General features: G+C 36.5%; 1 protein-coding gene across 1 annotated transcript; it reads right to left on the bottom strand.

Moving 5' to 3' along the window:
- Positions 1 to 7,969: 7,969 nt before the first annotated feature.
- LOC114710449 (olfactory receptor 502-like) lies at positions 7,970 to 9,008 on the bottom strand. Its single transcript, XM_028894612.2, has one exon. It carries the CDS (start codon positions 8,912 to 8,914, stop codon positions 7,970 to 7,972), a length of 945 nt encoding a protein of 314 aa, XP_028750445.1. The 5' UTR covers positions 8,915 to 9,008.
- Positions 9,009 to 14,692: the final 5,684 nt, after the last annotated feature.

Genomic DNA, 14,692 nt, shown 5'->3' with positions numbered 1-14,692 from the left:
GTCTTGGGTATTTTTATATTTTGTCAAAATTACTTCAGAGATAAGTATGAAGTTCTCTGAATGCATATTATAATACTGATAACATCATTCTAAAAACAATGCAAAGATTTTTTGCTTAAAATGACAATAGAAAAATTAAATTAAATTCAAGTAATTCATAAAAAGTGATGAAATATGATAAAATAATAAATATAAAGAGAAGCAGCACCTTTTTTATATTTTATTGATTCCAGCCCTCAATTGATTATTTCTTTCCATCTTCTCATTTTGGATGTGATTTCTTCTTTTTGGTTTAGAGCTTTCAAGTGTGCTGTCAAGTTACAAGTATGAGATCTCCCCAATTTTTTAATGAAGGCAGTTAATGTTATGAACTTGCCTCTTAGAACTGCCTTACTTATAACCCATGAATTTCAATATTTTGTGTGTTCATTTTTCATTCAGTTCTAGAAAGTCTCTTTTTTTCTGTCTTGACCCATTTTTCATTCCGTAGTGAATTGTTCATTTTCCATGAGTTTGTATGCTTTCTGTTGTTTCTGTTCTTTAGTCTGTGGTGCTCAGATAGGATACAGGGTATTATTTTAATTTTCTTGTATCTGTTGAACCTTGCCTTTTGCATCCAACTATGTAGTAAATTTTGGAGAAAGTTCCATAAGATGCTGAGAAAAAGATATAATCTTTTATGTTTGGGTAAAATGTTCTGTAGATATCTATTAAGCCTATTGGTGAAATTATTAAGGCCACTCCATGTAGTTAAAAGGAAGATTTATTTAGTGGGTGACTTACAAATGAAGGAATAGGTAGATTGCGGGGGTGTGGGGAAGGTGTTTCGCAGTCCAGCGGTGTTCTCTGGAGCTCTGCTCAGTCAACCTCTACCGTCTAGGGTCGTGGAACAGAGAGAGCACTCGCCCATCCAGGTCTCGGGTCTCCAGACGTCTCCCTTGGCCCCGCCTCATAGGCGTGACAGTTGCCAGAGTCTCAATGGGGGTTGGAACTTCCAGATCCAAGCTGGAATGGCTACCCACTACATCTCCCCCTTTTTGTCTCAGGGATTGGTTGGTTTCATACTCAGGGATTGATTTGTTTTCATGCTGAGTTGTTCAAGGACAGGGCGTGTTACTTTGGTTCTGGTTTCAAGCCAAGGTGTGTTTTATTGTGGTTCAGGCCAAGGTGTGTTTCACTGGCCCTTTTTAACATTTTGGTTCTGATTTCAGGGCCAGTGAATTAGCTCTGGTCTCAGGGTCAGGGTATATTTCTTTGGCTGGCTCTTTAACCCTACAGCCCTCTCCTATCTCTTCTGACTAGTTTTGGTTTGAACTCTATTTTCTCAAATATTAAATTGGCTACACTAACTTGCTTATAAGGTATATTTGCTTGGAATTTTTTCTTAGTAAATGAATAGTGTTTTTTTTAACTAAGAAAATTTTTTCATTCATTTTACACACAAATCAAAGATCCCCCTCTTCCCTCCTCCTGCCCCCCAGCCTCCCCCCAACCCACTCCCCACTCCTCCATACACACAAGAAGCAAGGCCTCCCATGGGAAGGCACATCCAGTAGAGACAAGTCCAAGCACTTCCCCCTGCCTCAAAGTTGCACAAGGTGTCCCATCATAGGTATTTTCTTTTCATCCTTTTACCCTGAAGTAATGTCTTTGATGGTAAGGTGTGCTTCTTAGATGCAACAGAAGGATGGATCCTGTTTTCAAAACCAACCTGTTAGTCTGTGTCTTTTTACTGGGGATTTGATACCATTGGTATTGAGAGTTATCAGTGAGGAGGGTTTGTTGATTCCTGTTATTTCATTGTTGTTCTTGTGGTGGTGGTGGTGATGGTGGTGGTGGTGGTGGTGGTGGTGGTGATGACAGCGGTGGTGATGGTGATAGTGGTGGTGGTGGTGGTGGTGTGTGTGTGTGTGTGTGTGTGTGTGTGTGTGTTTCCCCTCTTTTTATTAGCTGGTCTGGGATTTTTTTCTTCCTTGTGTTTTCTTGAGAGTGATTGACCTCTTTTGGTTGGAGTTTTCCTAGCACATTTTGTAAGGATGGATTTCTAGATACATAATTGCTTAAATTCGGTTTTATCACAGAATGTCTTATTTTTATCCATCAACTGTGACTAAAAGTTTTGCTGGGTATAGTAGTCTTGGCTGATATCTGTGCTTTCTTAGAATGTGTACAATATCTGTCTAGGCCTTTCTGATTTTTAGAGTCTCTACTAAGAAATCAGGTGTTATTCTAAAAAGTCTGCCTGTATATGTGTCTTAATTATGATTTATATTGCTGTGGCCAAACACCATGAACAAAAAGCAAGTTAGGGATGAAAGGGTTTATGCCAGGAGCCATCCCCAGCAGTGGACGGGTCCCAGCAGAGGGTGTAGGGTGTTGGTGAGGGAAGGAATTGAGCCAGACCATGATGGTTAGGAGAATCTTGCAGCCTGACTGACTAGCAGCCAAAGTGCTTCTTTATTTATACAGAATTTAATAAGCAGGGATACATTCATGATGCTCCAAAACATAGATCATATCATTTTTGGTTTTGGACATGTGTTTCACTTCTTTTTGCTCATCTTTTAGTCATCATTAATAAACTAAAACAGAAGAGAGTTATCATTTCCAATAATTTTCCCTCGAGTTTTGACATCATTAATAAACAGATTTATCATACTTATTCATTAAGCCAAAACCCAATTTTTAAGAATTGAGAGGCAGCCGAGCAGTGGTAGCACATGTCTTTGATCCCAGCACTCGGGAGGCAGAGCCAGGTGGATCTCTGTGAGTTTGAGGCCAGCCTGGTCTACATAGTGAGATCCAGGACAGGAACCAAAACTATACAGATAAACCCTGTCTCAAAAAAAAAAAAAAAGAATTGAGAATCATATGACAGCCTATTCTCAGGCTGGTAGCTTTGGTTGCTTCAAGGACACTAGACCAAAATAAAACTTCAAGCCACTCTGGACATTTTGCCATGTTCCAAGGAGTGTATTAACTCTTAATGGTCAGAGTGCCCAGGAAAAATCCTCAGGCTAAAGCTGCTGCAGTTATTATTCAAATTCTGGCATAACACAATATTCACATTTGTATGTTTATAGAATTTGTCTATATGTCTAATCTTGGCATTCTCTTGTTCCTTGGTCATATGACACCACAGTGGCTCTGCATGTGCTAACTTTTCTAAGAAAGGGAGGTCTTGACATCTCGTTCTTTTATCATCTTTCCACTCCATACTTGGCTCATCAATATGTTTCTGTGTAGTGCAGAAGTATGTGCCAAATAATTGTCTGAGTATAGAGTGGGAAGAGGCTTGTAATCTGAACTGTGGACAACTCTTCTAGCCCACTGAGTCTTGTTGATCTTTTTAAGTTTACTTTGTTTTGATTATCTTATTCCTGAGTAAATACAGGAACAGATGTTTTAAGAATGTCTCATAGCCTCATGAAGAGACCTCTGGCTTCTTTATGTATCACAACCTCCAAGGCATAAGGAAGACCTTCAAGTAGATAAGAATAGCTCCCTAAAAGAGGGGGGGTAGTGTGTTCAGGACTTTCCGGGGGAAGCTTAGAAACAATACTGCTGGGAAAAGGTTTAAATGATTCATACAAAATTTTCCATCAATACAACATCCCCAAACTGTATAAATATTAAAGGTGCCCCAAGTATGCAACAGGTGGAGATGAAAACCAAAGGTGACATGGCAGCCATCATGTGGTTCAGCTTTGCTGGATCATTGTCAAGTGGCTGTGCCAGTCTTATGACTTCTGCCATTTCATTCAGATATGACTGTGCCAGGTTTATTTGGCTTACACTCGCATCTTGCTGTTAATATTAAAGGAAGGATCCTGGAGGCAAGAACTGATGCAGAGGCCATGGAAGAGTGCTGCTTACTGTCTTGCTTCTTATGGCTTGCTCAGCCTGCTTTCTTATAGAACCCAGGACCACCAGCCCACCATGGGCTGGGTCCTCCCCTATTGATCAGTAATTGAGAAATTGCCTTACAGCTAATCTCATGGAGGCATTTCCTAACCGAGACTCCTTCCTCTCTGATGACTCTAATTTGTGTCAAGTTGACACACAAAACAAGCCATTACAATATGTTACTTTGTCTTTTTCCCTTTAAGCTTTTAATATTTTTCTTTGTTCTGTATGTTTAGTGTTTTGATTATTATGTGCCCAAGGGCCTTTCTTTCCTGGTCTAGTCTGTTTGGTGTTCTTTCTGCTTGAGAAATTGTCTTCTATGATTTTGTTGAAAATATTGAGCTGTTTTCTTCTTCTTTATTTATGCTTATTATTAACCTTAGGTTTTGTCTTTTCATAGTGTCCAGATTTCCTGGATGTTTTCTGCTGGAAGATTTTTGGATCTAACATTTTCTTTGACTGAGGCATCCATTTTTTTTTTCTATCAGGTCTTCATTGCCTGAAATTCTCCCTTTCACCTCTTGTACTTTGTTGGTGAGATTTGCCTCTGAGGTTCTGGTTCAAATGCTTAAATTTTTCATTTGCAAATTTCTCTCAGTTGTGCTTTTCTTTATTGATTCTATTTCTATTTTTTGAATCTTGGATTGTTTTGTTCACTTCCTTCCACTGTTTGTTTTTCATAAATTTCTTTAAGGGATTTATTAATTTCTTCTTTAAGGGTCACTATCATGACAAAGAGGATTTTAAGGTCTTTGTCACATGCATCAGCTACATTACATTTCTCAGGACCTATGTTAGTAGCGTTGCTGAACTCCAGTAAGGACATATTGTCCTGGCTGTTATTATATTGCCATGCCACTCTGAACATTTTTTATATCATCTTCACATTATTTTTGATTTTCTGTAATTATATACATTTGAAGTATCTGTGATCATTCTAATAAAATTAATATATTATGACCTGGATTTATTCTTCCCAATATCAACCAAATGTTTCATTTCTTTTATATGTTGCTTTCATTAACTTCTACATTTAGTATTCCTGTGTTCCTATTCACTTAGCAATCTTTCTCTGCACTTGATAGGAAAACTTGAGCTAAAAGTTGTTTGTTGATTTATTCAATTTGCCTTGAGATATCTCTTGTTTTTGACCACATTGCATAAAAGTTCAAACCCAGAGCTCTGTGGCTTCTATCTGTGAATGGTTTGCTTACTTACATTTTCTGTTCTCTTTAGAGTATGTGTGATGTCTATCAATAGCATGTCTCCTAGGGATATAACCTAGTTTTGGCTTTTGCCCTACCTATTACCAAAGAACATTAAACCTACAGTGCATGTTGGTAGTACTTTCTTCTAAATTATCAAATCCCTAAGGTTAAGAGAGAATATTTGAATGTAAGGTCACCTACCCATGTTCTTATGCTTTCTAGAGATGTTTACAGAATTGTTACCCTATGAACACTAATTTGATATATAACATATCACTTATTACTTGTTCTAGTTGTGGTCCCTATGAGGTTGATTAAAATGACCAATTCTGTCATTGTTGCAACTGAAAATTCAAAAGGAAATCTCATTCACATGTGTGAATACTGAATTCATACAACTAACTGTACAAAGAGAGCATCCCATCCAAGATGAATGGAAGAACATTCTGCAGTCCTTGCTGGGGTATTGAGTTCTGAGAGATGACTATATTGAACACTCTGTGCCCTAGCACATCAACTTCCTATACTCAGGTGGTTTTCTTTTTTGTTTGCTTCTGTTTTGTTTTGTCTTGTTCCCTCAAAGTACTCAACTGAAACTCATAGTCCATATCACTTACTTTTAATTTTCCTTCTTGGAAACCTATCATAGAAGATAAATTCTATTTTGACTTATTTTCTATCATAAACCCAGTGACATAGAATAGAGCCCTTACTGTAGGAATCAAAAACAGTAATTCTAAAATATATTCAAAGATGGAATTTTTCTGAAGCAATCAGGCAGAGATAGGAAAATAAAAAGAATGAGTGTGATAGCCATAATCATCTGAAGACTGCCTGAATCTCTACTGAACATAACCACAGTTTCAAGGGAAAGACAGCCAGGGCAGCCCCAGCATGCAGAGCAGGGTGTGTCTCTGGCCATGAAGTCTTTCTAAAACTTTCCTTTTCTCAGTCTCATGGTTGAAGTTAGAAGCTTGATTCTTCTGGGAACCTGTTTTGGTTTGTTTCTCTTAGTTCTTGGAAACTTGGGAACCTGCTCATTCCAGCACAAGAACTCAAACTTTGGACCTGGTATATAAACACCACACATTAGCACAGGCAAGAGGCCAGAGCTTGGCAGGGACACAAAGGTCAGGAGTTCATGGAGGCAGGAATCATGAACCCAGGGAAGAAGCTGTGGCTTTTAACCTTGGTGAGACATGCTTCTTTGTGCAGAGTGTAGTGATTAATGAAGAGGCCTATAAATGGTCAAAGTACTCTGTGTGCTCATCTGAACATGGGTCATCAATACCAATATCCACCTTAATAGTCCCAGAGAACATTGCAGAAGGGTATTGGGAAGAATGTAAGAACTGGCTGATGGAGAAAAGTGCTATGCAATTCTGACTTCTGTATAGAATGCGGCTGTTGCCCAGTTAATACAGTTACTTGTGCAAGATCAAGGCTATCAAAATTCTAGCAGAATTTGAAGAAGAGCTCTGTCTCAACCCTGTCAAAAGAGCTACTGGCAATTGATAGTTCTTGAGGATGGAGAGTCACTCTCTTTTGTGAACACAGCTGCTGGTATGTTACATACCCCGTGGATATCCACACACCCATGTGTATATGTGCAGCACTAATTGGACTCAGGAGTTAATAATAAAAGTGAAAAATAGAAGCTATGAATTTGAAAGAGCAAGGAGGGGCATATGGGAGGATTTGGAGTGAAGACAGAGGATATAATCCTATTATAATCCCCCAAATAAAGGAAATAATTCAAAATATTTATAAAAGGATATTAAGTTAAGGATACATTGACTGAGGGCACTATATGAAGTTTGGGGAAGATAGTAGATATGATCAATATACATACTATAATATATGAAACTTTTAAAATAGAAAAAATTATTACAAATAGAAATTTACAGATTAACTAGAGGTGGATTCCCTATTCTTCTCTACAGACTGCCACAATTAGGCTATGACCAAAGGCCAGGACCACAGATCAGAAGTTTTATGTGTCTACACAGTTCAGCCTTACAGATAACCTTTCTATAATATTCCTAGGAATTTTAGTTTCTTGTTGCTTCTTATCATGTAATAGGATGGATATAGTTAACAATGTATCTCAAGATAGCTTAACATTAAACACACACACACACACACACACACACACACACACACAGCCCAACAGATTGAAGTCTGTATTAATCAGCTTTCTGTTACTATAACAAATATCTAAGATAATCAACAAGCAAAAAAAAAGGTGTTGTTTTTTGATAAACAAAAAGCAAAGTGTTATTCCTGGAACAGAATTTTAGAGGTCTCAGTCTATGGTGAGTTGAGGCCATTAATATGGTGTGTGTTTGCACTTTATGGTAGAAATGAATGGTTGAACAAAGACACTCACCTCCTGGCCAATAAGGAAAATAGAAAAAGTTCTGAGTGATATATCGTGTTTATGGCATGCCTTGAGTAAAGTAAATATCACAACTAGTCTCAATTTCTAAATGTTTCTAGCATTCCCCACTAGCACCACAATACGGAATAGGTTTTTGCCAATGACATGAGACTTTGGGAGCAATTAAGATCCAATCTGTAACATGATTAATGATGAACAAGTTTGAAAAATATTTATGTAACTTCAAAAGTATATCAGTATGATTAATTTATGCAATCAATTTTAAAAATTAATTTGATTTTTATTAAACAAAGTTTTAATTTTCTATGCATCATGAAATTTGAATGCCCATATTTGTTGAAAAGCTCCTCACATGCTAACAGTGTCATCAGTTTTTTCATTCAGGACACTCACATTAATATTGTATCAATTAGGTATTATTACTATAGCAAGTCTTTCAAAATAACATATGTCTCTAAGAAAGTATTTTCCTACCAAGCTGTCTCTTCAGAGCACCCTTAATCTCATTGTTCCTGAGGCTGTAGATGAGGGGATTCAACATGGGGATCACCACCATGTAGAACACAGACACCACTTTGTTCTGATCTGTGGAGTAGCTGGACTTGGGCATCACATAGATGAATGTGATGGTGCCATAGAAGAGAGTGACTGCAGTGAGGTGGGAGGTGCAGGTGGAGAAGGCCTTGTGGCGGCCCTCAGTGGAGTGCATCTTCAGGATGGTGATGAGGATGTAGATGTAGGAGACAGCTATGACAAGTACTGTGATCAAAATGATGAACCCGGCAAAAAATGAATCTATAACTGTAAGGATGCTGTTATCAGAACAAGAGAGTTCAACTAATGGAGTAAAATCACAGAAAAAGTGATTGATTCGATTTGGTCCACAGAAGAGGAAAGAAAAGAAGGAAATGGTAAAGAAGGAAGCATTAAGAAAACCACCGATATATGATCCTACAAGCAACTGGACACAAATTTGTGTGGACATTTTGGTTGAGTAAAGCAGTGGGTTGCAGATTGCTATAAAGCGATCATAAGCCATGGCAGCCAGAAGGAAACATTCAACTGTCCCAAAGAAAACAGCTGAACCAAGCTGGATGGCACAACCAAGGTAGGAGATGGTATTTCTCTCCGCCAGGAAGTTGACAAGCATATTGGGAGTAACAGAAGATGAGTACCCTATGTCAGCAGAAGCCAAGTGACTGAGAAAAAAGTACATGGGGTGATGGAGCTGGGAAGAGACTCTGATGAGGAGGATGGTGCTGAGGTTCCCAGACAAGGTCACCAGGTAGATGCACAGGATGATGATGAAGAGGACGACTCTGAGGACTGGATCATCAGTTAAGCCCAATAAAATGAACTCTGTCACTGCAGTGTAGTTCCCATCATCCAGAAAAGCCATGGGACAGTGTAGCTGCTGCCAGATCAAAGCTGTGATGGAGACATTACAGGAAGGGATTTGTAAATAGGTAGTTTCAGTTTCATTAATACACAATACAATTATGTTTAAAGATGTCCAAGCATCCATTTTTATTTTCCTGCAGGGATGAATCATTCTATAATTTTTAAGTTCTTTAGCCCAATTACCTAAAAACTTTCCCTCATGTGATATGCCCTTTTCTTTACATGTTATGTTGTTTAACCAAGTGCAGCTTAAAGCAAAATATAAAAAGAGAAGATAGATGAGAATAAAAGAAATAAATTCTGGGTATATTAATGAAGATAAATGCAAAGAGCTTTGGAGGAAATACTCAGATAGCAGATAATATTTTATATGCTTCTTAAAAAAACAAGTGTTAATCTAATAATTATGCATGAATGCAAATAGGTAATTTATGAAATTGTGATATTTTCATAAATATGTTTTGGTTTTACATAAAGTATTACATTTTCACAAAATATTATTTTAATAACTTTGAAAGAGATTCTTTTATATAAATGTGATACATAACAGCCAGTAAAATCAGAGTTAGACCCCCCCAAGCTGTCTGAACCCCCTACTTAACATCTAAATAATAATAAAGTCAATTAATAAAAATCTTTGACTCCTATATACCAGAATTGATGGAAGGCTGTTTTTTAAGGTTGTTAATAGATAATGTATGAGTTCCCTACATAAATTATTATTCACACACCTACTAGACAGAAATTTCAAATTATCAATAAAATTATCTACTGTAAATTTGTTAGATTTTTTTATATATTTGAAATAGGAAATGTTTTAACAAATAATTTGAAATATCTATGCAATCACTATGAAAAACCACACTAGATACTCCACACATAACTAAAATGGGCTTATTCAAATCGAATGACTTCCTGCTATAACACTAGTTTATAATTGGGCTTTTATAACATGAAATAATGTTGTTTTCCACATATATGCAGTGGCATACAATATAGTATGCTTTTTCCAAGCAGAGTTAAGTCTTTGTGCACAATTTTTAACAACTTTTAAATATTATACTTGAATCCTTAAATTTCAGTAAAGACCCAAAGCCACTCAACTCTTTTAACACATTTAGAAAATGTTGAAAATTATGACTTACTGTTTTGTGTGTAGGTAAACGGGGATCCTGGTACTCTGATTATGACTGCTTGATCTCATTAAACTTATGATAGAAACAGAGCCAGCCAAGATGACTCACGGACTGACTACTTGATTACACCTGCTTTTTTAGCACTGTGACTGAGTACATAAATGTTTTTTCTCAGGTGATAAATGAAAACCAGTGAGCCAGATTCATTACCAAAAGCCAAAGTCCTACCTCTTGAAGTGAGAACACATTCATCTTTCAGTAAAAAGTCAAATTTGTAGTGGTTATGTAGTCATCTTTTAACTTTTGCCTCCTCTGGGGATAAATCTCTGAAGATGCTGAAAATTCAACTGTGAATTTGGAAGTATCATGGAACATTATTTTCTGGTGTGGACACTGAGTCAATTCATGGGCAAAAACAATTAAGCTTCCAAAATCTGTCAATTCTCAAGTGGTCAATTCATTATATTGTTCTCTATAGGTGTTCATGCAAAGTCATGCAGGATTTGTTTCTTATTTACTACATCATAATATAACAAATTTTCTTATGAACAATTAGTTCCAAGTTTACTTGAATATTTGTAAGAAGTAAATAATGCTAAACTTCAAATATAAAAACTAAACCTAGTTTCATACATTCAGTATCTTGACACTAAGTCCTTTGAATTGCCACCTTTAACATATGCCATCAAGTACCCGAGGGGAACATGAGGTGGGATTTCATATGAAGTTGAATTTTATTTATTTATTTATTTATTTATTTATTTATTTATTCATTCATTCATTCATTCATTCATTCATTCATTTATGGTTTTCAGGTTTTTTTGTTTTTTGGGGGTTTTTTTTGAGACAGGATTTCTCTGTGTAGCTTTGCACATTTCCTGAAACTCACTCTGTAGCCCAGGCTGGCCTGGAACTCAAAGAGATCTGCCTGCCTCTGCCTCCCAAGTGCTAGGATTAAAGGCATGCGCCGCCGCCGCCGCCGCCGCCGCCACCACCACCACCCGGCAAAGTTGAATTTTAAATAACAAAAAAGTTTTACACATTTCCAATAGTGTATAAGAAGACAGAGCATGAAAGTCTTAAAATTGCATGAACAATTAGAATTGTTAAATGACCTGGGTGCCTCCAAGAATGGAAATAGAGGCAAAGTATCACCTCTTGACTCATTCCCTTGGGGTAGATAGATCTCGGCAGAACACCAACTCTTCAGTCTGAAGACTCAGTGGTCTTTTAGTTCTCTTGCTAACTCTAACTTCAGAACCCCTTATAGCCCTGTTATTGCAGGGTTGGGTCGATAACCACTGCAAAAACTACAGCCAATATTCCTATCAACATCCCTTTATACTAATAACTTTGCTAAGCATTTTACACATAGTGAATGTTCACAATGTGTTAGGGTGTAGATGATTTTATTATTATCATTTTTCATTAGATAGAGCAGAGACTGGATTCAAAGAATTTGTGTACTGTGATTCTGACCCCTATACATCTAAAAATGGATTCATATCTTTCATGTCTATAAAGAACTGAAAACAAACCAAAACAAATGCAAACACAAAACAGACTCCACACATTAATAAATTAACAATCTTGAAATAATAATAAAAATTACAAACACATGTATAAAACAAAGGGAAAATGTGTTCACTAGACCTAGTCATTAGGGAAATAAAAATTAAAATTATATTGGGGGTCCATTATGAAGGAATAAATGACCACAAATATTGGAGAGAATGTGGGGAAAGGAATTATTAAACACTTTGTAGGTCTCTCTGCCTCTCTGTCTCTCTCTCACACACACACAAATTTGAAAAAAAAATAGAACTACCATATGATTCATCCATACTGCTCTCCAGTACAAGCTGAAGGATTCTAAATCAGATGGCTACAGCGATATTTGCATGCTCATGTTTATTGTTGAACTGTGTACAGTAGCCTAGACATGGAGCAGCTTAGAGGTTTATTAACAGATAAGCAAATTATGAAAGTGTGATATATATACACAGTAGAATTTTATTCCTCTGTAAAGAAGAAAAAACTAATTTATTAGGAAATGGATGGAACTTAAGGACATTGTATTCAGTAAAATAAGCTACTCCAAAAAATCATGTTTTATCCTATATCTAGGAGTAAATATATTTGACTGTATTTCATGTCATATAGAACAAAATATAAGGATATATATTTGTATGAAAATGTCACAGTGAAGTTACATACTAACCAAAAATAATGAAAATATAATCATAGGAAAGACGTGCAAAGAAAGTCATTGTATTTTACACCTGTAATACCAGCACTCAAGAGGTTGAGGCAAGAAGATTATAAATCCAAGGCCAGGCTGAGCCTCACAGCAACTTTGAGATTAACTTAGGCCACACAAAAATACCTTTTCTCAAAGAAAAGGATATATATAACGATAAAGGGATAAAGGAATATATATATACATATATATATATAATGCTTCTTGTGTGTAACCATCAGGAAATGGAAATCAACAGTTCGTCTCACCAAACTTGGACGTCTATTATCAAAATTAATAACAGTAACAACTGCTGGTGAGGCTGTGCAGAAAAAGAAATCCTTAATACTGTTGGTAGGAATGTAAGCTTGCATAACCATTAAACAAAATAATGTGCAGTTCTCTATATTTGCTGAACTACTGTATGATCTAGCTATACCACTTCAAGACACATATCCAAAAGTAATGAAGTCATCATGTAAGAGCCATTTGCATAAGTACCTTTATTGTACTTTATTGTACCTAGCCAAAATACATCTTCAGCCTAGGTACTCATTAGCAGAAAAATGGATAAAGAAAAGATACTGGACATACATCATGGGCTATCATTCTGTCTTTAAAAACCTGTGATGTAAAGGAAAAATATATGCAACAAGAAAAATCTTTATGAGCCAAATATATCATTTAAAACATCCAATGTTCTCTTTCATATTTAGAAAATATTTTAAAAAGTTGGCTGAATATAGAAAAGGGACTACTAGACATTGAGAAGAGTATTGAGGTGGGGCAGAGAAATGCATTGACTGTTTTACTGTAAGATCTGAAGTTTTGAGAATAAATATTGAAAATAAGATGTGATTTACGGTACCATAAGTGGTAAAGAATTTGATACTGAAATGGGCATTTAAAGCCATTTACAGGAAAAATAAATCAGGGCAATAAGCAGGGATCTGTATGAAAGTAAATGTTTTCTATAAACAATATCTTCTCAACAAAGTTGTCTTATGAGAAATGAATGACACAGATTATATTACTTGTTTCTTGTTTTTATGTCTGGCTTCTTCTGTTTTCCCAGACAATAATCTCATAACACTCATTTTTAATATGTAAATACAGTAGCAGAAGACTGAAGGACTTGGCAAAGTTCCAAAGTCATAAAATAAATGGTGTTATGTAAGAGGTAAAAATTCTGCCCCACAGAATCCATTGCACCCCAAGATATTTTTAGCAAATTCGTATTCAGCCATTTTCAGATATTTATAGAAATAATAATAAACAAAAGAAGTTCCCTTGCATCTTAGGAATTAGAACACCCTGGGTGGATAGGACATTGGATGAGAGCCCCATAAACACATAATTTCTAGTATCTGAAGCAGTCTCAAGACAATCATCTCCAGTGGCCCCAGGACTCTCATTAAAACCATGAGTGTTCTAAGCCCCACCCTTAAGGAATGCAGAAGATAACTCCTTAAATTATGAGACAGTTTCTGAGACTTGTCACAGACATCCAACTCGCAGAAGTGCTTCATTGCTTGTCTCTGCATTATGAGATGGGTGAAATTCCAGAAAGAACTGCAGAAGGCCACCGCTGAAGTGAGAGATGAAATTCTTCAGATGCTCGTGTTTCTTCTTGGTTTTAAGAGAATGGACGGTGACTCTCCTCCTTGAGAAGGTGGGGGTTTGTGAGTTGTTGTTTCTTCTTAATTGGTTCCTTGCACTGAACATTTGTTTGTTTTTTCATAATAAAGAGCCAATGACTATTTATTGCCCTGTAGAAGGTATTATGGGAAATGTGGGCACTAATGACCTGGAAATTAATAATGTTGCCATTTTCTTGTTCCTTGTAGAGATGAAGCCAAGAAAAATGCACAAGAAAGTGATGGACTAACAGAGAACAGAATGGGAAAATCCAGATATAGGTCTGGATAAGGTCCAGAGGAAAAAAAAATCAGTTGTGACAATATTGTAAGTATCTTGTTGTCCAGTGGCAGACAAGGATAAGAGAGGATTGAAATGGCCTCACACTAACCTTGTTCCACTCTATTTTAATAGATTGGGGAATTTACCATCACATACATGAAAAGTATCAAAAAATCATTGTGAGACCATCAGCCAAATTCATTGTTGAATTCTGTAGAAACTAGAAATACCCTGATACCCTGATATTACCCTCTTGAAAACACCAAGAGCTTTTAGTTAGTTTGAGGGGAAAGGATTTGGGGTTTGGGGTTTTTTTTCACAAATTCTAGAAATTTTGACATTCCCTTAATAGAAGATGACTTGTGCATATCAGGTGTGATTTATACTGCATCAAGTAGGGATAGTGGACAAGAATGTACAGATAATTTCTTTCTCCCAGGCTCTAAGAAACCACTCCTGAGATTGTTATTACCTTGTTAGC

The sequence above is a fragment of the Peromyscus leucopus genome, chromosome 1 (assembly GCF_004664715.2).
Source record: "Peromyscus leucopus breed LL Stock chromosome 1, UCI_PerLeu_2.1, whole genome shotgun sequence".
Classification (NCBI taxonomy): Eukaryota; Metazoa; Chordata; class Mammalia; order Rodentia; family Cricetidae; genus Peromyscus; species Peromyscus leucopus.
Note: the sequence above shows the minus strand (reverse complement) of the source record. Positions and strands in the feature narration are given on the sequence as shown.

What these genes read in the sequence shown, in the direction of transcription:
- LOC114710449 (XM_028894612.2), bottom strand. Translation starts at nt 8,914, where the DNA reads ATGGCTTTTCTGGATGATGGGAACTACACTGCAGTGACAGAGTTCATT.